The sequence below is a fragment of the Mauremys mutica genome, chromosome 2, assembly GCF_020497125.1.
Source record: "Mauremys mutica isolate MM-2020 ecotype Southern chromosome 2, ASM2049712v1, whole genome shotgun sequence".
In the NCBI taxonomy this organism is placed as follows: Eukaryota; Metazoa; Chordata; order Testudines; family Geoemydidae; genus Mauremys; species Mauremys mutica.
In genome coordinates, this window is record NC_059073.1 from 39,332,283 (window position 1) to 39,358,019 (window position 25,737).

The 25,737-nt window shown below is 42.6% G+C and overlaps 1 protein-coding gene across 3 annotated transcripts in view; it reads left to right on the forward strand.

The window, feature by feature from the left end:
* UBR5 (ubiquitin protein ligase E3 component n-recognin 5) overlaps positions 1-25,737 on the forward strand; it is a 147,711-nt gene that overhangs the window by 44,928 nt on the left and 77,046 nt on the right. For all 3 annotated transcript variants that reach the window (XM_045006898.1, XM_045006897.1, XM_045006899.1), the window contains exons 10-14: positions 4,262-4,378; positions 4,465-4,575; positions 5,303-5,457; positions 9,594-9,711; positions 22,475-22,659. In XM_045006898.1, coding sequence (XP_044862833.1) covers positions 4,262-4,378; positions 4,465-4,575; positions 5,303-5,457; positions 9,594-9,711; positions 22,475-22,659 — 686 coding nt within the window. The remainder of the gene's footprint in view (positions 1-4,261; positions 4,379-4,464; positions 4,576-5,302; positions 5,458-9,593; positions 9,712-22,474; positions 22,660-25,737) is intronic.

Consider the following 25,737-nt stretch of genomic DNA (forward strand, 5'->3'; position numbering starts at 1 on the left):
GAGCGAGCCATTGAACCTTCATGTTGGCCAGTACTGCATCCAGATGCTCCCCTTCCTATGGTGCGGATTGAGACAGTACCAGAATCGTGTGGGGGACCTCAGCCTTGGGACCCTCTTTGGCCCTGCTGCATTTGATGCCAGAAGCGCTCCCATAGCGGCTCTCACCACCTTTGACGTCAGTGTATTAGAGCGCTCCCCTACTGTTGTTTGCACTGGGACCAATGCTGCCTGTGGCACCGGCATGCTCTGTACCGACAGTACTGCTTTAATCAGAGATGACGATTCTGGTCTTGTTCTGGGCGATGGATGAATCTGACCTTCTGCTGGCTAAGTTGGGGTTGCTCCGCCCAGATCCCGAGGCTCTGATTCCGAGTTGGAGGCATCCTCTGCTTGCTCCACATCACCCGATGAACTCTGGGAGCTGCCAGTGGATCAGTATGTCTCCCACAATTGGTGTGTGCCTCGTGGCTGGGATGGAGGTCCGTGGCCCGGCCCTTACTGGTCTCCAGTGCCCAACCTGTGTACTGCTTTGTTCTGTTTTGAAGACAAAGTCACCCGATAAGTTGGTGGTGGAGGTTTCAGCTCAACCACAAGCCCTGGCATCATCGGTCTTCCTTCCTGCAGAATTAGCAGAGTCTTCCCTCCTGGATACTTTTTCCGGGGCGGGGAGAGACAGTTTTGGCTTACCCAAGACCTTCGTCCTCATCGCCGGATGATGCTGTGCTGCCTGGTTCATAGTTCTATTCTTTTATGTCACGTAGTTGCATCCATGGGCATCCAAGCAGAGTTCCTCCAAGAGAACATGCACAAACAGTTGGACATTTTACTAGTGGTTGCTGAAGGTGGCTCCAGAGAGGAGCTTTTCACCCATGTCGACACCATGTTGCATTTGCTTGACTGTCTGGGACTCATTTTAAACATCACAAAGTCAACCTTGGCTCCCACTCAAAAAATTGAGTTAATTGAGGCCCTGTTAGATTCCACAAGGTTGAGAGTGTTCCTGTTGACCGGCTGCTTCCAGGCAATTCAACAGCTCTGTGTCAGTTTGCAATTTGTCTTTCTTCTTCCTTTACCCATTCTCTCCTGTCTTCCTAGCTCAGCAGTTCTTTTAATCTATTTTTGGGCTTCCCACTTCTTTGGTTTATTTGCCCTCTTGCCAGGCAAGCGGTAAAGAGCTTGCAGAGGTTCGTCACTTTCCATCTCTATCTGCTGACTTTGACTACCACTTCCTCCATCCTGGTACTTAGGCTGAACACTGTTGATACTTGGAAAAACTGTTCATGTTTGAATAAGTGTATTTCAACCCATGCCTGGAATTCTAAAGTACAACCTAAACATGTAACTCTGAATTGTTAAATCAGTGCTTTTGGCCCTCTGACTTGTCTTAACAGACAAATAAGCAGGCTGGGGTACAGGGAATGAAGGCATAGGCTGGGGTATAGGGAGTGAAGGTGACGGTAATAAATATAAGGTGTACCCAATTCATAGCTATCAGAGGTTGTTGGAAATTTGCCAGTGGAATGTTTTTCAGTCAGAGAATGCTAATTCATCTAAATTAGAGACTATTCGTTTTTTATGAGACGCAAGCAGGATTACAATGGAATCCTATCTGTTTTCCTGCCAGCTTACCCACATGGCTCCTCAGCAGTCTGCCTGATGAGGAACCAGGGCTCCCCTTTAAATCTCATCTGTTGGGTTACCATGAAGCAAGGCTTCTTGCACCTCTAGAGCTCAGAGGTGGGCTGACAGGGAGCATGGAAGGCCTGAGTGGTATGGCTCCTTGGCAGCCCAGGCTCCCAGGTGAGTCCACAGCCCCAGGGCAGCCAGCTGATCAGATTGTCCCTGTGCTGGGGACCCCAGGGCTTTCCATTTTGCAGAGAATTTAAAAGTTTTCTGTTTCCATTCCAAATCAGAGCAAAAGCAACTTTTAGAATACCCAAATCCTTCAGTAAATGGAATTATTTTTCTCTGCAGCGCTCTGGTAGCCATTCAGTAGCAGTGATAGTAACTCACCATCTACCTAGTTGTTCTTGGGTTGCTCTTTTCTGTATAAAGAACACTATAATTCATGTTATAGCCTCTCATACAATGCTATATGTGTATACTTCCTAGTTAAATTTGTTACTGAATAATACCTTAATGTATTTTGATATTGCTATATAAGATAAATTTTTAAAATGAATCTTTAACTAGTAATAAACATTTACTGCTAACACTTCATATGCATATTCTAGTAAATACTTCACACTCAGCTATTGTAAATGTCTTGTTTTTAATACAGTTATCACAAAGGTGAAATTTATTTACTATTTTCGAGGAAGCTTATCTTAAGTCAACATAGCATGTAATATTTCATTAATCCAGAGTCATCTTGGAGTGGATATTTGAGCCTCTGTTTATAAATGGAACTATGAAATAGCAATCTAGATGAAATTATATCTTCGTTTTTTAAAGCAATTTTTGTAATATCAGCTCTCGCGGTTTTTTGTTTCACGTGAATGAAGACTATCCGTAAACATTTTGGGAAGCCTAAATTAAAAAAACATATACTGCCAGCAATATAGGTACATTTAAAAGTTCTGTTCTTATCTGGTTCTGGGTCTAACCTACATAATATGGTGGCCTCTCTAGCCACAACATGAGTGTTTAAATCCAAAGAGTGTGAGTGTGTGTGTGTGTGTGTACACACACACACACACACACACACACACACACACACACACACACACACACACACCCACCCCCCCTCTTGAAGGTCTCTAAACCTTGAAATATTTATAAATGTTTCATCTACATTTTTTTAAATTACATCATTATACCATGTTACTGTGTATGTAAGGGCACATCACAAAACATGTTTTAGACATTTCTTTCCTAATGAATGTTTTAAAATCCTTTGAGGAACAATGCACAAAATTAGGGATGTTATGAAGATAAGAGTGTATTGTTGATCAGTGCTCATTTTATACACTTGCGTGTTTATAAACAATTCCCCTGGCAGTTTAATGTGCTTGAATGTTCTGGGGGCAAAAAAAGAACTAGTCTTTTTAAACTACTAGAACCTAAATGGATCTAGGAACTCACAGCATGGCAGTTGATTTGCAATCAGTATCCAGTGAAAGAAACCACCTGATCTTTTGGAAGAATTTTTGGTTTTTCATATAACAGAAAAAAAAGATCAGATTATGTGCTGAATCTGTTACATAATAGTATATTACTATACATCATGCAAAATACACTTTTTATTTATATTTATGTATTCATAAATGTATATAATACTATAAACATACAACTTTTAAAGCATATGCAAAAAGGGGACGTGTGAAGGCTTTAATATCCAGCCTTAATCTCTGACTCCCTCATCCTTATTGTTGTATTTGCACTTTGGGGAGGGGGGGGGGGAATTCTTTTGAGAGAGAGAGAAATCTGAGCTACTCAGCTGGCCTGCTAAAATTGAGCCATTTCTTAATGGGGCTATCTTGAAAATTTTTGGAAGAACTGATTTTCCAGTTGAGGAACTGACTACAGGATCAGGGCCCTAATTTGTCAATTTCATACACAGGGTGGTAGAATTTAAAAAAAGTGGGATTTCAGTTCAGTTCCAGATAGTCTTCCAACTTTAAAACTAAGATGAATTTTCTTTGATTTAGCTTGTTTTGCAAAACTAAGGTTTTAAACAGTAAACCAGGTTTTGGTTTGGGTTTTTTTGGGAGAGGGGGTTGGCATTTTGGGGACAGGTTGATTTTGTTATTAAATTGGTTCTGATGGTTTAAAATGACAAAAGTTTTAAAACCAGTTCCTCAACTGGAAAATCAGTTCTTCCGAAAATTTTCAAGATAGCCCCTAATAGGACACTTATCTGTAACATTTAAATATCCTTCCTTTTGTATCTTTAAGCCAAAACCCACACTGTCATATATATTTTGTGGCTGTGAATTGAATTTTTTGAATGTGATTGGCAAATTGTGATATTACTGAACTGAAGGAAAACAAGTTCCTGAATAAAATATCTTGAATATTTCATTATTTGTTTCTGAAAGCATGATCAGCTTCAGGCAACACATTAGATAATTTCTTTTTTACTACTGAATTTTAAATTCAATGGAACTCTAATAGTACAGATGTCTTGATTAAAGTTTCGGTAACCATTATAAGCTCTGTTTTGCAAACTTGACATTTTTTGTTTGTTAAAATCTGCTGTTACTCAAAAGGTTTTAGTTTATAGCACTGCCATTTTAGATTTCATCTTTTTAATTTGTAGGATGGAACAAAGTTTATTTCTATTGGAGCTCTATATTCTGAGCTTGTGGCAGTTAACAGTAAAGGGGAACTTTATCAGTGGAAATGGAGTGAATCAGAGCCTTATAGAAATGCACAGGTACTGTACATCCTTAAATCTATCATCAAAATAATTCTGTATGTATGAATTTTTATAAAATAATAACCTCTTTTATGCTTTCAAAGAATCCTTCGTTACATCATCCACGAGCAATGTTTTTGGGGTTAACCAATGAAAAGATAGTGCTCCTTTCTGCAAATAGTATCAGAGCAACTGTAGCCACAGAAAATAACAAGGTATGAGATTCTTTTCTTTGAGTTCATGATTAAACTTTTGAGGTTTTTTCAGCCACTGTTTTGCTCTATGAAGAATAAGCAAACCAAAATCTGCAGCTATGTCAGTAGTATAAATTGTCATTATAAAGATCATACTGAATAATCTTTGTTGACGGGTTCAGCTTTCATAATTGTCGTCTTTTGTACTATAGCAATTTAAATCAAAAGCAGTTCTGAGGTCTTTCTATGAACAAAGATTAAAAGGTAGTACCAACCTCCAGGGACTCTTAAGCAATGAAGGGCTGTCCATCTTATCAAATTGCCAAAAACTTTTAATTTTTTACTGCTGCACTGAAATCTAAGGTTAGAGAGGCCTAATTCTGGAATAGCGTTAAAGATATTTGAGCTCCAAATACAGTAAAACAGATTATACAAACAGTAAGTTTGTTTTGACCAATAATAGCTGAATCCTAAAAGGTATACAGTTCAAGTGCGGTTTGGTTAAATATCCACATTTAGTGAAATCCTTTGACTGCAGTATCCTTTCAGTGTTTTGGTACTTTCATTTTCTGTCTGAGACCAGAACTGGAAGGGAAAATTATCCAGATAGATCAGAACTTAAGGGCCAGTTCTAAAACTGGAGTAAAGGTTGGGGTGCTGATACTTTTCCCAAACTGATTATCCTGAAAAATGTAAGGAGTTTGTTTAGGATGCAGTGTTGTTTTTTTTTCCCTCCCCTTCCTTTTAGGTTGCTACCTGGGTGGATGAAACTTTAAGCTCTGTAGCTTCTAAATTGGAACACACTGCACAGACATACTCAGAGCTGCAGGGAGAACGGATAGTTTCATTACATTGTTGCGCTCTTTATACCTGTGCTCAGCTAGAGAACAACTTGTACTGGTGGTAAGTATATATGGTATTGAATATATTAGTCCAAAAGTATCTGCAAACCCATTATAATGATGTGCACTGCAAGGAAACTTCATATTATAGTTCTAGTGATGAAGTTCTGTCACTCCAGTTTCGTGGCTTATACTATCCTTGAGGGAAGTATTTGTATTATTGCACACTCTGACTACAAAAGAGGAAAGCATTGGACCTGGCGGGAATCAAGAGATCTGGGTTTTATTCCTGGCTCTACCACAAACTTCCTGTGTGACCTTGAGGAAGTACACCTCTACCTCGATATAACGCTGTCATCGGGAGCCAAAAAATCTTACCGTGTTATATCGAACTAGCTTTGATCCACTGGAGTGCACAGCCCTGCCCCCCCGGAGCACTGCTTTACCGCATTATATCCGAATTCTTGTTGTATCGGGCCGCGTTATATCGGGGTAGAGGTGTAATTGAAATTCTCTTTTTAATTTTGTACAATGGGATACTGTGATACCTTGAAGTTAAATTCATCACTATTCAGATAGGATAGTGATAGAAAAGTTGATAAATGATTATAGAGAAGACTGGTTTTGCTAATTGTGCTGTGAAACATAATGAACGCTGTAAAACTGATACCATTATTGTATTGTAGCTGAGGAGCAGCTATATAATACAATGAGGTGCCACTGACTGAGGTGTCAAGGGTCTAGACATGCCTATAAAAATATACTTTCATCATTGGATTCCGATGACTGACTGCATAGATTATGAAAGCCTTGCTAAGAGCTACAAAATTTAGGACGTTAGACTGAGACTGTGCAATATAGATAACGAAGAAAATTGTCTTGTCAAGTTGGGTTGTCATCTGCCGATCCAGATAATAGAGTTGTTCTTATAGGGAAAATAAATGCTTGTTGGCTGAGTGTTTTTTCCCTGGTGTTACATAGTTTCACAAAGTTTTAATATATTTTTCAGGCCTTTTCAAATAATATAGAAAACAAACTTACCTGTGTACGCTGTCATTTTTTTCTCCCATAGGGCTCTGTGGCTAGAATGTTAGTCAGTCTGATTCACAAACTATATTGCTGGCTTAAATGCATGCTGAAAATTTGGATGAAATAACCCCCCATAAATTGCTGAAACATTGTTAAAAGATTTCTATTTGTAAAACTTCATTGAGTTTTTAAAATGTCAAGTTTTCCGGACATAAAAAGGTATAAGTTGAATTTTGCAAGCATGTAAAAAAATGAAAATACATTTCTAATTACAATACATTGACATGCATATCAGTGCCATTTTCAGTGCTCACCCTGTTTTATCTGTGCTTCACTTAAGAGTTATGCAAAATCTAAACAAGACTTGCTTACGGTGGCAGGGATCTGAAGTAGCTTTTATTATAGTGGGGTTAAGTACTCACTGACCAATTACTTGCAAGCACTGAAAATTTGAGATACTAAATATCTTTCTGATTGACTTCTGGTCAATCTTTAGCAAATACTCCCCAAACAAAATCACAGCCAGATATATGAGGAAACTGGGTGTTACTCCTAATTTTGAAATTTGGGGCAGAACGGTAGTAGAAATCACAACTATCTGTTTTTTTGTTGATTGTAAAACCAACTGTTTAGTAATGTCATCGCGAACACGGTTCATTCTAGAGCATCATTCAGCATGGCAGACAGTAAACCACAACTTTGGGGGGACCTGAATACTGGAAACTTTCGCATGCCTTCTTACCTTTTTTGAATACTCAGCCCATTGTATTTAAGAGATTGTTATACTATTGAAAAATTAACTACAAATTTATTTATCCTGTAGGGCCCATCACTAGTTAGGTATGTTTAACTTGAATTAATAGCCACGTATTTGTCATCTGATTATGGAGACATGAGTGTCTACTAATCATAATTCTTTTTCCAAAAAAAAAAACAATCAAAATTGCGGACAGGCATGGTAGAGAGAGCATCCCATGCTGTTTATACTGTGGGTAGGCTATGGTAAAAAGGTGTTTTCTATGTAAATCATATTATCTAAATAAAATTGGCTTAACGCTCTTTGAAAACCACACTTTGTATCAGTGTACACCAGGGGTCAGCAACCTTTCAGACATGGTGTGCCGAGTCTTAATTTATTCACTCTAATTTAAGGTTTCGCATGCCAGTCATACATTTTAACGTTTTTAGAAGGTCTCTTTCTATAAGTCTATAATATATAACTAAACTATTGTTGTATGTAAAGTAAAAAAGGTTTTAAAAATGTTTAAGAAGCTTCATTTAAAATTAAATTAAAATACAGAGCCCGCCAGGACCCAGGCAGCGTGAGTGCCACTGAAAATCAGCTTGGCACACGTGCCATAGGTTGCCTACCCCTGGTGTACACACAGTTAACCACCTCTAGCTTTATAGTCTGAGGTTCTAACTTGACTTGTTAAAATCAAGGTAAGGGTGTTAGATTGATCCAGCTACAACTCAAATGGAAATCCTAACTTGATTAGGGGGAAAAAGTATCTAGATGAGGAAAAAATATGATGATTTGGAAATCACACTTAGGCCATGGCCACACCAGGACAAAGTGTTGTTTAACCTGCTTTAAAAAAAATACAATCTCCCAACACCACTCTTTTCTCCAGTAAAGAAAAGGCTTTTCTTTAATTGTTGCCAGTCATGGTGAGGACAGCCTCAATATGTTTAGGGACTGATTGCCAAAGAGAGTAGGTATTTGCTAGTTAGTTGTTTCTGCATTTCAAGAAAATTGTTTCAAGTTGTACTTGTTACCTGATTTACCATTGGTGCATGTATCCTTGCTACTATCCAGAGCTGACCCTGGCATTGAGTACAGAGTAGAGCACTAAGAACCCATGTACAAAAAGCTCTTGTGGTGTTTACATAGAGTTCCAGTGGGGAGAATATTGTAATTGCTTCTCATCCTCAATCTCTTGAATGGCTGCACATCTTCCATCTGCTGTGTTGTCAGGCTGGTGTGACAATGTAGTATTTTAAAATATATTTAAACAGCTTCACCCTGTTCTTTTGTTGAGCTAGATCCAAAATGCCATTATGATCAGCTGACTTGAAATTTGCCCCTTTTTCCTGACTGTATCTCTGTATAGTGCAAATTATATCTGCATTAAACATTGAATGCGCTGCAAGTGGTGTTTCTTCCTTGTTTCTTTAGCAGAATTGCAAAGTGAGTTTGAGTCTAGATTCTATATTGTGGTATAGAAAGCAGGACAAAAAATTTAGACTTTTAAATAGCATGTTGAGTTTTCAGTACAGGCAGTTTAAAAAAAAATGATTTTGTAAAGTGAGCATTTTGATATAAGAGTGTTTGAGGTGGAATGAATATGGGACGGCTGAGGGCTTTTGGCAGAGTTGTGTTTTACCATGCCTTCCATTTAAGGGCTTGTCTACACTACCAAGTTTTGTTGACAGAACTTATGTCGACACCCAAAAGTTGACAAGAACAAAAATCGCCAAAGGGTATTTGCTACTCTGTCGACAGATCGTGTCCACACTGGGGGCACCATCATTGACAGGGTGATCAATGCACTGTGGGTATGTATCCCACAATGCAGTGTTGTGGAAAGGAAGAGCTGATCGCCCCCACATCTTGGGATTTTCTCCTAGTTCTCCCACAGCCCCCTTAGCTGTGGAGAGCAGCATCATAGCAGCTCTGTTCTACTCCCTCTGCAGCAGCAGTCTGCCTGCTGCTGTGGTCCTAGTGCAGGGCAGAACAAAAGCATTCCAATGATTTGCTCTTTGTTCCCCAAATGGAGCAGCACACAGATACTTTCAGGAGCTTTGAAAGGGGAGGGGATGCATGCTGTCAGGGCAGCAGAGATCAAAACACCTGAGCAGAGCAGTCAGAGAGGCATTGTGGGATACTGGCGGAAGCCAGTTCTGTTAACAAAACAATCAGCAGTGTCTACACTGGCTCTTTGTCGACAATAAAGGGAGGGGAAAAGACAAATGTCTCATGGGGTGGAAGTTTATTGTTGCCAAAACTGGGCGTTTTTTCGCAACAAAAGTCCCATTGTAGTGTGTATCCTCTTGCCTTTTGGTGACAAAACTTGCCAATGTAGACGAGCCCTAAGTTGTAGACTTGAGAAGCTCAAGACACTTCTTTTGTAGTTATTGTTTTAATAATTTGTTTTCTTTCCTTAGGGGAGTAGTTCCTTTTAGCCAAAGGAAGAAGATGCTAGAAAAGGCCAGAGCAAAAAATAAAAAACCCAAGTCTAGTGCTGGCATCTCTTCAATGCCAAATATCACAGTTGGCACGCAAGTAAGTACAACCACAGTATTATGAGCTGTCTTAAGTGTTTTGGGATGGGGATACAGTTGTCCAAAAATATCAGGTGCCATTCTCCATTTACACTAAAGCCTTGTCTGTGCACAAAAGTTATCACTTTTACTATGCTGGTATAGTTAAAATACTGCAACCCCCTACGTGTCGATGCAGTTATGCTGGTATAGCTTATTCCTGTAAATTTAGAGGAACAAGCTGTCACAGTTCCAGTTAACTTCACCTCTGACCGCCTCCTGGTATCCCTGAGGGCACTCCACTTAGGTGACAGATAGAGGCCTAAGACCTGTCTCAGGATGGGATCCCATGATCCTTTCTTCCCAGACTGGGGACTTAGGCTGCAGGTTTCTGCAATTTATTGTGATTATCTCAGCAGGTCTGAGTTTAGTTCAGCACCTGCAGTCCTGTTTCAGAGACAATGACAGGGTTAACCGGTGATCAGACAGCTCTCACAAAGCTAAGTGCTGTTTATTCAGAATAAACGCATTACAAAGAAAACATCTTATATGCATGTCTGGTGACTGCCTGTTCAGTTAATCTCCCACATAGGGACCCTACTAGGACTAATGTACTTTAGGTCTTTTCTGCAGGGCCTGCCTCTCTTGTTCAGTCTCATGTTTGTTCTTGGTTTGAATGTGAGTGGTGACTCTGTTCGTGGCTGATATTTTATACCGTTTCAAGTTCTTTGTCTCCCAGGCCTCTTACCAGGTCAAACTAGTATATGCTATTTCCCTTGAGGGAGATGGGGGCGAAACTTCCACAGACTTGTTACTTGTCTTGTTTCACTGGTGAGGATTAGCATCAATTATTCCTCAGTGACTTCAGTTCTTGCAGAAAACCCTTTAGTTCACCTGTTCAGTCAGGAATACAAATAACATTTAAAATAGATGCAGCTGTTTTTGAGTATTCCATGTGCCCATAACATCTGTCACATCTCAATGCAATAGATAGGGCCCTACCAAATTCATGGTCCATTTTGGTAAATTTCACGGTCATAGGATTTTAAAAAATCTTAAATATTGTGGTTTCGCATATTTAAAGCTGAAAGTTACCGGTGTTGTAATGGTGGGGGTCCTGACCGAAAAGGAGGCTGTGAGGGGGTCACAAGGCCATTGTTGGGGATGGAATTGCCATCCTTAGTTCTGCATTGCTGCTGGCAGCGGCGGCGGCGCTGCTTTCAGAGCTGGGCACCAGCCCAGCAGACACTGAGCTCTGAAGGAAGCGCAGAAGTAAGGATTGCAATACTGTGAACCCCCTACAATAGCCACATTTCTCAGAGGAGACCAGCTTTCATGGTCCCTGACATGTTTTTCATGCCCATGAATTTAGTAGGGCCCTACCAATAGGCTTTGAATATTCAGTGTTTCCAAAGTATCATGTGTGTCACATAAGCTATACCAGTATAAGGCACCTTTATACCGGTACAACTACATCCAGTGAAGGGGTTGTATAGATTTTATTACTTTGTTTAGAAAGGTGGATTAAAAAAGTAGAAGGGTACAAAATTAACATGGCATACACATTGAATAGATTTAAAAACGGGCAAACTCTGGGTCTCGAAATGTAATTGTAAATAAGAAATCATCATTGAATGTCTGTTTCGGGGAGGCGGGGTGGTCCTACAGGGATCAGTTCTTGGCCCTATGCTATTTAACATTTTCATCAATGATCTGGAAGAAAACAAAAAATAATTGATAGAGTTTTCGGATGACACAAATTTGGGGCGTGGACAAGTCACTGGTAGAAAGAGGCTTGGATTGTTTGGTAAGCAGAGCACAAGTAGTGTGTTTTAATGCAGCTAAATGTAAACATACATCTAGGAACAAAGAATGTAAGCCATACTTATGGAATCAGGGACTCTATCCTGGGAAGCAGTGGTTCTGAAAAAGATTTGGGGGTCATGATGGATAATTAACTAAACATGAGCTCCCAATGCAATGCTGTGGCCACAGAGGAAAATATGATCCTTGGATGCGTAAACTGCAGATTCCCGAATAGGAGTAATGAGATGGATATGCCTTTTGTATTTGTTATTGGTGCAGCCACTGCTGGAATAGTATCCAGCTTTGATGTCCACAATTCAAGAAGGAGGTTGATAAATTGGGGAGGGTTCAGAGAAAAGTCATGTGAATGATATTAAAGGATTAGAAAACCTGTCTTATAGTGATAGGTTCAAGGACCTCAATCTATTTACTAGAGCTGTTGATTAATTGCAGTAAACTCACGATTAACTCAAAAAGATCAATCGTGATTAATAGCCATTTTAATTGCACTGTTAAACAATAGAATACCAATTGAAATTTCTTAAATATTTTGGATATTTTTCTACATTTTCAAATATTGATTTCAATTACAATACAGAATACAAAGTGTACAGTGCTCACTTTATATTTTTATTAAATATTTGCACTGTAAAAACAATAAAGGAAATAGTATTTTTCAGTTCACCTCATACAAATACCATAGTGCAAGCTATTTATTGTGAAAGCACAACTTACAAATGTAGATTTTTTTTGTTTGTTACATAACTGCACTCAAAACCGAAATAATGTAAAACTTCAGAGCCTATAAGTCCACTCAGTCCTACTTCTTGTTCAGCCAATTGCTAAAAGAAACAAGTTTGTTTACATTTATGGGAGATAATGCTGGCTGCTTCTTATTTACAGTGTCACCTGAAAGTGAGAACAGACGTTCACATGGCACTTTTGTAACTGGCATTGCAAGGTATTTACGTGCCAGATATGCTAAACATTTGTATGAACCTTCATGCTTTGGCCAGCATTCAGAAGACATGTTTCCATGCTGATGACACTTGTTAAAAAAATAATGCGTTAATTAAATTTGTGACTGAACTCCTTGGAGAATTGTATGTCTCCTGCTCTGTGTTTTCCCCATATTCTGCTATATATTTCATGTTATAGCAATCTCGGATGATGACCCAGCACATGTTCATTTCAAGAACACTTTCACTACAGATTTGACAAAACGCATAGAAAGTACCAATGTGAGATTTCTAAAGATAGCTACAGCACTCAACCCAAGGTTTAAGATTCTGAAGTGCCTTCCAAAATCGGATTGGGATGGGATCTGGAGCATGTTTTCAGAAGTTTTAAAAGAGCAGTAAGTGTATTGAATTGAAAAGTACTCATTTATTTTTACAGTGCAAGTGTTTATAATAAAGTGAGCACTGTACATTTTGTATTCTGTGTTGTAATTGAAACCAATATATTTGAAAATGTGGAAAACATCCAAAAATATTTATATAAATAGTGTTTGTGATGGGTTGGATGCGGAAACTCCAGAACCCGAGCCACCAAAAAAGAAAATCAACCTTCTGCTGGTGGCTTCTGACTCAGATGATGAAAATGAACATGCATCTGTTTGCACTGCTTTGGATTGTTATTGAGCAGAACCCATCATCAGCATGGAAGCATGTATTCTGGAATGGTGGTTGAAGCATGAAGGGACATATGAATCTTTCAACACCAGCTACAACAGTGCCATGCAAACTCCTGTTCTCACTTTGAGGTGACAATGCTGTCCACTTCTTGTTTACAATATTTCCTGCAAATGTAAACAAACTTGTTTGTCTGAGCAATTGACTGAACAAAGAAGTAGGACTGAGTGGACTTGTAGACTCTAAAATTTTGCCTTTTTATTTTTGAATGCAGTTATTTTTTGTACATAAATCTATATTTGTAAGTTCAACTTTCATGGTAGAGATTGCACTACAGTGCATGTATTGAATTGCATGTATTGAATTGAAAAATACTAATTTATTTTTACAGTGCAAGTATTTATAATAAAAAATAAAGTGAGCACTGTACATTTTGTATTCTGTGTTGTAATTGAAACCAATATATTTGAAAATGTGGAAAACATCCAAAAATATTTATATAAATAGTGTGATGGGTTGGGTCATGGAAACCCCCTTGGGGCTCCCAACTGATGTGCCAAGACTACTTCTGCCCCTGCTTTCCCTGCCCTCCCAGCTTCGGACTTCAGTGCTGCCTGGTTTGAGCCAGACCCACTAGCCTGCTGCTAACCCAGACCCAGGTCTCTACCACGTCCTCTAACAGCTGTAGGCTTAAACTGAAAGCAGCTTAAGTAGTATTCCTGTCTTTAACACTCAGTTGCCCAACTCCCAATGGGGTCCAAACCCCAAATAAATCCGTTTTACTCATATAAAACTTATTCAGGGTAAACTCATAAGTTGTTTGCCCCCTATAACACTGATAGAGAGGTATGCACAGCTCTCTTCCCCCTTCTCTCCCCTCAGTATTAATACATACTCTGGGTTAATAAGTAAAAGTGATTTTTATTAAATACAGGAAGTAGTATTTAAGTGGTTCCAAGTAATAGCAGACAGAACAAAGTGAATTACCACGCAAAATAAAACAAAACACGCAAGTCTAAGCCTAGTACAATAAAAAAACTGAATACAGATAAAATCTTACCCTCAGATGTTTCAGTAAGTTTATTTCACAGACTGGGTGCCTTCCTAGTCTGGGCACAATCCTTTTCTCTGGTGCAGCCCTTGTTCCAGCTCAGGTGGTAGCTAGGGGATTTCTCATGATGGCTGCCCCCTTTGTTCTGTTCCACCCACTTGTATATCTTTTGCATAAGGCAGGAATCCTTGTACCTCTGGGTTCCCAGCCCTCCTCCTCAATGGAAAAACATCAGGTTAAAGATGGATTCCAGCTCAGGTGACATGATCACATGTCACTAAGACCCCCAGCCTTCATTCCTTCCAGCCTGACTCACAGGAAGGCCTGCCTGCAAACAGAGCCATCCACAGTCAATTGTCCTGGTTGATGGGAGCCATCAAGATTCCAAACCACTATTAATGGCCCACACTTTGCATAATTACAATAGGCCCTCTAGTTTCAGATACAAGAGTGATACATTTATACAAATAGGATGACCACACTCAGTAGATTATAAACTTTGTAATGGTGCCTTACAAGAGACCCTTTGCATGAAGCATATTTTAGTTACATTATATTCACACTCATCAGCATACTTTCATAAAATCATGTAGAGTGCAACGTCAGAGTTATATTATTTAACAGCACGATTAATCGAAATCAATTTTTTTAATACTGGACAGCCCTACTTAACAAAGGGAAGGCTAAGGGATGACTTGATCACAGCCTATAACTACCTATGTGGGGAACAAACATTTGATAATGGACTCTTCTTTCTAGCACACAGAGGTATAATGATGGTAGGATGTTGAAGTGAGACAAATTCAGACTGGAAATAAGTCATTGTTTCAGAGGCTAATTACCCTTACTTAATGTATCAAGTGTTGTAGTGGAATCTCCAACACTGGTGATTTTTAAAATCAAGACTGGATTTTTTTAAAAGATGATATGCTGTAGTTCAAAAAGAATAATTCTGGGGGGAAGTTCTATGACCTGTGTCATACAGGAGATCAGACTAGATGATCACAGTGATCCCTTCTGACCTCGGAATCTGACTTTTTTTTTTTTTTAAACCAAAATAAGTCAATCCAAAAACTGTGTAGACCAGGCCTAAGGTCCCTTTACACTGTTCTCTGAAACCCAAGCAAGTAGGTGTTGGGATCACCTGCATTTCTTAACAGCTGTGTACAACTCTGTAATAGTGTATCGGAGTCATTGCTGTCTAGTTCTAAACATCAGTTCTTCTTCGAGAGCTTGCTCATGTCGATTCCATTCTAGGTGTGTGCGCGCCCATGTGTACAGTCATCAGAGACTTTTGCCTTAGTGGTATCTGTAGGGTTAGCTGTGGCGCCCCCTTGAGTACCTATCATGCGTCGGTATATGAGGTACCACTGACCGTACCCCCTCTTCCTTCTTACCGCCAGTGACATTTGGTCGGTGCACTGTGTCTTAAATGGCAAGAGTGTCTCCTTTTATATTTAGTTGATATGTACTTAGACCATTAAGTGTTAGAGTAGTAGTTTCGGTGTTAGATTCCCAGCTGGGGACTTCGCCTTGGACCAGGGCATGCCCCATTCCCCAGGCTTTAACCCATGCTTATCGTGCAACCGGACGATGCCCATTAACAACCCCCATGAGCGGTGTTTGGTGGAGTCCCACAGAAAGGATGAGTGAAGGATTTGCAAATACTTTTGCCCTCAAACTCAAAAGGAGTGGGATATCCTCATGGAGGCTGCACTTCATCCTGTCTCAGAGACCTCTTGATCAGACTTCATGCCTGGCACTTCGGCATTGGCATGCAACGCACTGCTGGCACCAGAATCTGCTCGGCACCATTTCCCCCTTGCTTGTGCCTAAGAAGCATCTGAAGTCGAAGTGCCTGCCGGCACTGCAGGAAAAAGGGGCTTTGGGCAAAGGACTTGTTAGGCCACATGCCTGCCCTGGAGCTACTTGGGTGTACCGCTGTGGTTGGAACCCCTAGCCCAGCCAGGGATCCACCTCTGACTCCTGGGTATGGCAGAGGGTTTTGGCCACTCATAGGGCCATCTGTCCCCGAAGTGGGCCTGGCAGCCAAAGAGAAAATAGGCCGGTTGGCACTGCCGACGCCAAGCCAGGTGATGGAATTGGCTATGGTCCCGGTATGTAAAGGAGAAGCGGAGCATCCCTGGATTGCAGGTGTCGATCCCCATCACCATAGTCTAGGACTTCGGCACTGCAGCCTTGGTCCTCAGTTAGAAGACCCAGGTCCCTGATGCCAAGATCTCTACCTACAGGGCATGCTGAGTCACGATGCTGATCCCCGTACTCATGGTGCCGACGGACCTTCTACCAGAGATCACCACAGTGAAGATCACCATCACCTGGGTGGTCTCCCGGGCATCAATATCTCTTTCTCTCCCCCCATCCCCCCGTGCGGGATTGTTCCCAGTCGTGGCACCAGTCTCCGGCTCCCTGGTACCGCTCTTCGGGAAGGCACAGATCCTCACCCTCTCCTTACCGGTCGCCAGTGAGGGTCTGTCAGCAGGCTCAGGCATCTACAGCTCCACCTGGTCACCAGGAAGGCAGTGGTCCAAGTCAGAAGGGGAGTTAAGCCCCTCACCGATAAAAGGCTCATCGCCATCGGTGCGCCTCCTGTGGTGGCTGCATGGAAGCAGTGACAGTGGCCGTGGCCTGCTCATTACCAGTACTGGAACCCGTGGGGTGTACCTGTTATGCTGGTCTTGTACTCCCCCTGTTCCTCCCAGGCCAGTTCGGACACACTGCCCTTGGCACAGCTGGCGGAGTCAGAGCACAGTGCCGAATCCAATGTGGGGGCGACACAGCAAGCCCCAATGCCCAAGGAGCCATCCCCAGATGAGCAAAGGGATGCCGCTCTTACCCCGTGGTGCAGTCGTCTTCATCATTTCTGGATGAAGTGGTGGCAGGTCCCTTGCAAACGAGCAGCTCACCTGATGACTTGAAGGTCAACCTGAACTTGGAGGTCAAGGAGCTAGCGGAGGAGTCTGATGGCCTCTTTAATGTCATACTCTTCTCCACCCCGGCCCGGGTCCCGTTGCCCGTCCACCCAGGGGTCCTGAAAATTGCTAAGTCTTTGTGGAGACCCCCTCTTCCATGCCACCTTCCTCCGAGAAGGCGGAAAAGAAGTACTATGTCCCAGCAAATACCTGTATACCCACTTCCAGTGGGGTCCCTGGTCATGTCCGCCATCAACAAAAGGGCCAAGCGAGTGGCACACAGAAAAATAAAGATGCCAGGAGGCTGGACTTATTTGGCAGGAAAATTTATTCAAAACAGCCAGCCTGCAATTTTGGATGTCTAGCAGGGCCTGATTGTTAGGCAGGTACAACATCAAACTGTGGGACTCCATCAGCAAGTTCAAGGAGGGCCTTCCACAGGAGTTTGCCATCTTGGTGGTGGCAAGAAACGCTCTCCAGATGGTCTGGGATACTATGGAGTTGGTGGCCAGGATAGTTGCCTCTGTGGTGGTCATGAGCTGCAGCTCCTGGTTGCAGTCTTCCGGCCTGTCCCAGGAGATGCAGACTACCCTTCAGGACCTCCTGTTTGAGGGAGCAGAGCTCTTCTCAGAGCTGACTGATGCACAGCTCCACGGCCTTAAAGGCTCCTGTGCCACCCTTGGGCCTGCAAACCCCACAGTGCCGAATCCAATGTGGGGGCGACACAGCAAGCCCCGATGCCCAAGGAGCCGTCCCCAGATGAGCAAAGGGATGCCGCTCTTCCCCCGTGGTGCAGTCGTCTTCATCATTTCTGGATGAAGTGGTGGCAGGTCCCTTGCAAACAAGCAGCTCACCTGATGACTTGAAGGTCAACCTGAACTTGGAGGTCAAGGAGCTAGCGGAGGAGTCTGATGGCCTCTTTAATGTCATACTCTTCTCTTCTCAGTAGGTTAGAAAGCCATTACGTCTCCTGCCTCCTCCATCAAGGTCCTGGGGTGTCCCCCGGTCCAACTCCTACAGGAAGAAGGACAGAGACAAACTGTTTAAGTGGCGGCACCCTTCGTCTTCCCATTCCTCTTCCCAGCCTGGTTCTTCCAGAGGCCAAAGAAGCCTAAAGCAGACATTTTGAGGATCCGGGAGACTGGTACGCTGCCTTTGACTTAAAGGACATGTATTTTCATATTTCCATTTTCCTGGGGCACAGGCGTTTCCTCCGTTTTTTGTGTTGGACCACCGCCATTTTCAATTCATGCACTGCTGTTCAGTCTCTCGTCAGCTCCAAGGGTGTTTACAAAGTGAATAGCGCCAGTGGCTACTTACCTGAGGTATGCAAATTTATCCATACCTCGACAACTGGTTAATAAAGGGCCGATCCTGGGATCAGGTGCGATGTCCTCTTGACCTGGTTTGCTCCACAAATCACAACCTGCGGTGGTTAATAAATGAGAAGAAGTCAACCTTAGTTCCAGCACACGGATTAGAGTTCATCGGAGCAGTCCTTGCCTCTATTTGCGCCAGGGCCTTCCTCCCTCAGACCTGGTTCCAGGCCATGGCGGACCTGATCTTGTGTGTGCAAGCCCACCTTCTTACTGCCGTTCATGCATGCCTGCAGTTGGGCTAGATGGTAGCCTGTACTTACATGATCTGACATGCATGGCTCCACTTCAGGCCGCTACAGGCGTGGCTGCCATCAATCTGCGTCCCCAACAGACACAGCACAAACCATGTGGTCGAGGTCCTGGACCACATCCTGTTATCACTTGCACGGTGGAAAAATTCTGCATCGGCATTGGAGGGAGTTCTGTTCGTGGCCTTCCCTTCGTTGGTTACCCTCGTCTCTGATGCTTCAGACCTGAGATGGGGAGCCCACCTGGGCAATCTCAGCACGCAAGGTCATTGGTCCTGTCTTGATCATTCCCTACACATCAGTGTCAGGGAGCTCAGAGCAGTCCGCTTGGCTTGCCGTGCCTTCCTACCTCACCTAAAGAGCAGGATGGTCCAGGTCCTGATGGACAATGCAGCAGCTATGTTCTATATCAATAAGCAAGATGGAGCCAGTTCATCTACCCTTTGCCAGGAAGCCCTCCGGCTACGGGACTTCTATGTACAACATGACATCTATCTCATAGCCACACACCTTGCTGGGGCCAGGAATGCCTTGGCAGATCTCCTCAGCAGGACCTTCTAGTCTCGCCATGGGTGGCCTCTCCATCCAGAGGTAGTCAGCATCATCTTTCAGAGGTGGAGTACTCCCCAGTTGGATCTGTTTGCGTCCAAGCACAATAGGAAATTCCACATTTTCTGCTCCTTTTGGGGGTTAGACAGACACTTCTTGTCAGACACTTTCCTGTGCCCATGGTTGGGGGGAGGGCTCTAATGTACGCCTTCCCCCTAGTTCCACTGATCCACAGAGTCCTCATGAAGATCAATTAGGACAGGGTGAAAGTAATCCTCATAGTGCCAACACTGGTTTGGCATGCTACTGGACTTCTTGGTGGCTGCTCAGTTATAGCTACCGCTCCGGTTAGATCTGCCGTCACAAAACCAAGGCAGTCTTCTGCATCTGAACCTGGTGGCACTGCACCTTATGTCTTGGCTGCTGCATGGTTCAATTTAGGGGAGCAGAAGTGGTCAGCTGGTGTCCAACAGGTCCTGTTGGGCAGCAGAAAGCCTTCCACCAGAGCGATCTACCTGGCCATATGAAAGCAGTTCGCTTGTTAGACCTTAGGTAACAAGTGGGCCTCGCTGCAGTTGATCTTGGACTACGGGCTTATCTACACTGGGGGGCGGGGGAGGTATTGATCTAAGATACGCAACTTCAGCTACGTGAATAGCGTAGCTGAAGTATCTTAGATCGATTTACCTCGGGTCCTCATGGTGTGGGATCGACGTCCACGGCTCCTCGTGTCGCCTCCGTTACCGCCGCTCGCTCCGGTGGAGTTCCGGAGTCGATGGGAGCGCGTTTGGGGATCGATATATCGCTTCTAGATGAGATGCGATATATCAATCCCCGAAAAATCGATAGCTACCCGCCGATACGGCGGGTAGTCTGGACGTACCCTACCTTTTGCATCTCAAGCTCCAAGGCCTGTCCCTTTCAACTATCAAGGTCCACTTGGCTGCTCTCTCAGCCTTCCATCCACCACTCGAGGGTAGGTGAGTTTTCACACAGGACATGACTACCAGGTTCCTCAAGGGCCTCGAGCACTTCTACCCACACGTCAGGGACTTGGTCCCTCTGTGGGACCTGAATCATGTGCTGTCGTGGCTCGCGGGACCCCCCTTTTGAGCCTCTGGCTTCCTGCTCTCTCCTCTTCCTTTTCTGGAAAGTCACGTTCTTGGTTGCAGTAACATCTGCCTGCCTGGTCTCTGAGGGTACGTCTTCACTACCCGCCGGATCGGCGGGTAGCAATCGATTTCTCGGAGTTCGATATATCGCATCTCATCTAGACGCGATGTATCGAACCCCGAACGCGCTCCTGTCGACTCCGGAACTCCACCGGAGCGAGTGGCGGTAGTGGAGTCGACGGGGGAGCCGCGGACGTCGATCCCGCGCCGTGAGGACGGGTAAGTAATTCGAGCTAAGGTACTTCGACTTCAGCTACGCTATTCACGTAGCTGAAGTTGCGTACCTTAGATCGACCCCCCCCCCCCCCAGTGTAGACCAGGCCTGAGATTAGGGCTCTTACCTCAGAACCGCCCTATATGGGTTTTACAAAGACAAGTTCCAGCTGGCTTTTCTGCCTGAGGTGGTCTCAGTTTCATACAGCCCAGAACATTTACTTACCTGTTTTTTTTCCAAAGCAGCATAAGTCAGAGGAGGAGTGTAGGTTGCATTCCCTAAACTTCAGGAGGGCGCTAGCCTTCTACATTGAAAGGACTAAGCTGTTCCGCAAGTTGGAGCAATTGTTCGTCGTGGTGACTGACAGGATGGAAGGTTGTCTAGTGCCTTCTCAAAGAATTTCTTCTTGATTCACTGCCTGCATTCGCTGCTGCTACGATCAGGCAAGGATGCTACCTCTGGCGATCGTGACCGCCCATTCAACCAGAGCGCAAGCCTCTTTGGCAGCTTTCCTAGCCCAAGTGCCTATCCAGGACATCTGTAAGGCGGCCACCTGGTCGTCCATCCACACGTTAACATTCCATTACATGCTTATCCAGCTGGCCCGGGGCGATGCTGGTTTCTGTAGAGCAATGTTGCAAGCCACAAGTCCATGAACTCCGAGCCCACCTCCAAGGATACTGCTTGTGTGTCCCCTAGAATGGAATTGACATGAGCAAGCACTCGAAGAAGAAAAATGGTTACCTACTTTTCATAACTGTTGTTCAAGATGTATTGCTCATGTCCATTCTGTTACCTGCCCTCCTGCCCCTCTGGCAAGTGGCTGGCAAGAAGTAACTGAGAGGGCGTAGGGTTGGTAGCACTGAATATACTGGCGCATGAGCACAGCAGTCAAGTGGGCACCGCAGCTGACCCTATGGATACTGGTAAGGCAAAAATCTCTGACTGCGCACATGAACGTGCACGCACCTAGAATGGAATGGACATGAGCAATACATCTCAAAGAACACGGCTACCACTCTGAAACCTGTCAGCATGCATTTTTTTTGTGTTTTGAATTTTAACTAATTGCGCTCTACAAATTCACTAGGAGTATAGAACAAACAATACAGATAAAGTAGCTTAATCTACAACTGTTTTCTCTTTAAAATCTATGTACATGAGCTTTGCCCAAGGGGTAGCTATTTGTCTATAATTCAATTTGAATTGCTTTAAAAAGTAGTAAAGAATGTATTATGGGGTGTAGGACTAAACACTTGATGTACTCTATTGAGAATACTGCTTTATAAGTCATTCAGTATTAGGCTCTGATCTGGTAAATGCTTAGTTTACTCATATAAGCATTTGTCAGATTGGGGCCTGAAAAGGTCTGAAAACAACCTAAGACTCTCAGCATCAGATGCTGTGTGATTATGATAATGGTGCTAGTCACACTGCCAGAACAGCATCTTTCCAAGGAGCTGCTGCTTTGTCCTGATTGACTCCCCAGGGGAGGGTGGCACTTTTCTAGGAACACTTTTTTCCTAGCATTCTTTTCTGAGGCTGGCCCTTTAAGGCTGTAGTTGGTTGGTAAAGTCATATTTGAAATTGCCATTTTGCAACTAGCAACTGCTGGTTGCATCTGCACCTATTGTGTCCACTCCTCCCCTAAAGTTTTCCCTTTCTAATTGCTGAGGAAATGAGACACTTTCACAGAGATATGTATGGTCAGTGTTTGCTTGTACTCTTATCTGAATCAATATCATTCTTTGTCTGATCTTACATAGAAATATTCATCTATTTCTAACTCTTGTCTGTAGGTGTGCCTGAGAAATAATCCCCTTTATCATGCTGGAGCTGTGGCTTTTTCAATTAGCGCTGGAATTCCTAAAGTGGGTGTCTTAATGGAATCTGTTTGGAATATGAATGATAGCTGTCGGTTCCAGCTTCGATCACCAGAGAGCTTGAAAAACATGGAGAAAGCTAGCAAAACTACTGAGGCAAAGTAAGTGCACTAAAAGAATCTGTATATATTTTTGGAGTGAAAATTTCTAGTGGCATGATATTAATTGAGATACCGATTAATTGATACTGGCAATCATGAGTTTGCATCAAGCTTATATGAAGTTTCTGGCAGACTCTGAAATTAAACAAAATTCCCATAGATTCTGCAGGCAGCTGCTGCTGTGAGCTCTTTCCTGATGTCACTGATGGAGATTACCTGGCAAATAACTATTCAGTAAAATTGATAATATTAGGGGTAATGAGTGAGTGACACAAACCACTTATACAGTAGAACCTCCATGTTGTGAACACCTCGGTAACTCTGAAATGTTCCTAACTCTAAATAAATGTTATTATTCTTTCAAAAGTTTACAACTGAACATTGACTTAATACAGCTTTGAAACTTTACTATGCAGAAGAAAATGCTGCTTTCCCTTCAATTTTTTTAGTAGTTTACATTTAACAGTACTTTACTGTATTTGCTTTTTTTTATGGTCTCTGCTGCTGCCTGATTGTGTACTTCTGGTTCCAAATTAGGTGTGTAGTTGACTGGTCAGTTCGTAACTCTGGTATTTAACTCTCAGATTCTAGTGTATTTAACATTAAATTGATGGGGTTTAGAAACAAAGCAGCATATGAGAGAGAAGACTGTCTTGTGAAAAATCTCTGGATAACTGAATCTAAAGGAGGAATTATCAGTGATAGAGATCACGGTAGGCGGGCAAGCAAACAGAGGCATTACAGTGCCACTTGTTGAAACTACTATGCCATTAAAAAAACTCTATTGGTCACTAAAAGAGGTTTTTCATAGGGCAGTTATTGGTGATTCCAGTGTTCTCTGATAGCAGTAGGATTGCTTGATGTGAGAGGGAAAAACAGACTATTGGGATAACTGAGTTGTTAATGTCAGGTTGTCTGACTAAAAGACTATAGGGTTACTGAACACCATATTTATGCTTCAGTCTAGTTCAGTCAGTAACTTGTGTTCTGGAATTAGAGAGAGGAAGAGAGCGCCCTATTTGCCTATTGGGTCACTTGACTGTGCTCATTTTTTCTCTCTACCCTGCTCACCTTGAAAATCAATACATTAATACGTTTTTTTAACTTCATAGTACTTATTTGAAAACTTCCAGAAATTAACAGACTTATCATTTTGATAAGGTTTTGAGCTTGCCTTAGCGCATTTGTTGTAGAAGTTTGTAGTTGCTAAATTGTTTGAGTAATAGGTAATAAAGGTAGTAATTGGAGATATACCAATCTCCTAGAACTGGAAGGGACCTTGAAAGGTCATTGAGGTCCAGCCCCCTGCCTTCACTAGCAGGACCAATTTTTGCCCTAGATCCCTAAGTGGCCCCCTCAAGGATTGAACTCACAACCCTGGGTTTAGCAGGCCAATGCTCAAACCACTGAGCTATCCCTCCCAAAAGTGTTTCCTCGGTTCTTAATCAGACCCTTTTCTGGAAAGTTGACATCTAATAGATACTTAGCCTAACATCCACTAACAACCAGAAATTCATCTTTGTCTAAATAACTTCTTTCAAATAAAAATTTAAGGTCACTGGATAGGTGGTGCCATTTTTCTCTCTCCCTGTGGTACCTACCAAATGACCAGCTCAGCCATTACTTCCTCCTGGATAGATCAACTGATAACCTGCCAGATGTCACTGCTGCCCTGGCCACTCCTCACAGCATTGGCCACTACTTTTTTCCTTTGTCCTAATGCTGTTCAGGTCAGATGTTTCCACTAGCATTCCTCTTTACCATATCCTTCTGCTTTTAACTGTCATTTCCTCCTCAGAGTGATCGCTAGTATAACTCAGATGTAAAGAATGAAGGTAATCTCTAGGGGAAAAATCAGTAAAACAGTGGTTTTCAACCTGTTGTCTGCGGACCCCTGAGGGTCTGCAGACTAAGATTTCCAAAGGGGTTCACTCTTCCATTTGAAACTTTTGTAGGGGTCTGCAAATGAAAAAAAGGTTTAAAAAAAATCACAGCAGTAAAATAAGCAAGAACATTCAAGGTAAAGTCCTCATAGGTTCCAGAGGGCATTAGTCCACTTTTCTGCGGGGTGGGGGGGGGGGGGGCGGAGAAGAGGAGAGACCCTTATTTTTTTTGAAATACAGTTGCTTTCCCAAATAGGGATAATAGTTTTTAATTATTAGTGGTGAGGGACTGAAATTGCACCGCATCTGTTACAATTAAAAAGTACATAGAACTGCAGTACTTATTATATAATTTTGGATATCAAATAGCAAGTTAACACAATTTAAAAGAAAAATGTGTTGCTGATACCCTGTTTTGAGAGGTGGTAGTTGACTTGATGGTATTACTTTTAGTTTACTAAATTGATTGTTTCATACATGTGACCATATTTTATTGCTTTAGCTTTTATTTGCTTTTGGCGGACTATAATTTCTAGCTGGTGTTAGTGCTTGGCAAAGCAATAAATGATGCTCTTACTTCGGTATATTATAGCAGGAGATTTTTAATTAGGTAAACTATTGATATTTTTAACAGAACATGGTCGCTAGCTTATAACATCTTGTCATAACTTGACATCACACAATTGAGGGGGAAGGAAAACAACAATCCCAAAGGGGTGATTTGGTTACTTTATCAATTAGATAGGTTGTTGAATATTTTACTTGAAAGCTTTGAATTGGTGGTGCCAAAATATAAAGGAAAATACTTGGAAGTGGTCAGACCTCAGCTAAGGAGTATGGAGTTGAGTGAAATCTGGAGTGTTTATTATTCCATCTCAGAGTGAGACTCAGATTTACTGGTCAAGTCTACGTTTTCAGATTGCCTAAATGTGCTGTGACAAAGTTCCTCTATCTTGGTGGGTCCTGCGCTTATTGGTGGATTTGTTTGCCTCAGAGATTCACCATGTGGGTCAGGGAACAGCCCAGAGACCTTCCCCTCTGGTAAAACCCACAGTCCAGGTCAATTCCTCCTGTGTCTGATCAGGAGTTGGGAGGTTTGAGGGGAACCCGGGCCCACCCTCTACTCCGGGTTCCAACCCAGGGCCCTGTGGACTGCAGCTGTCTAGAGTGCCTCTTGGAACAGCTGTGCGACAGC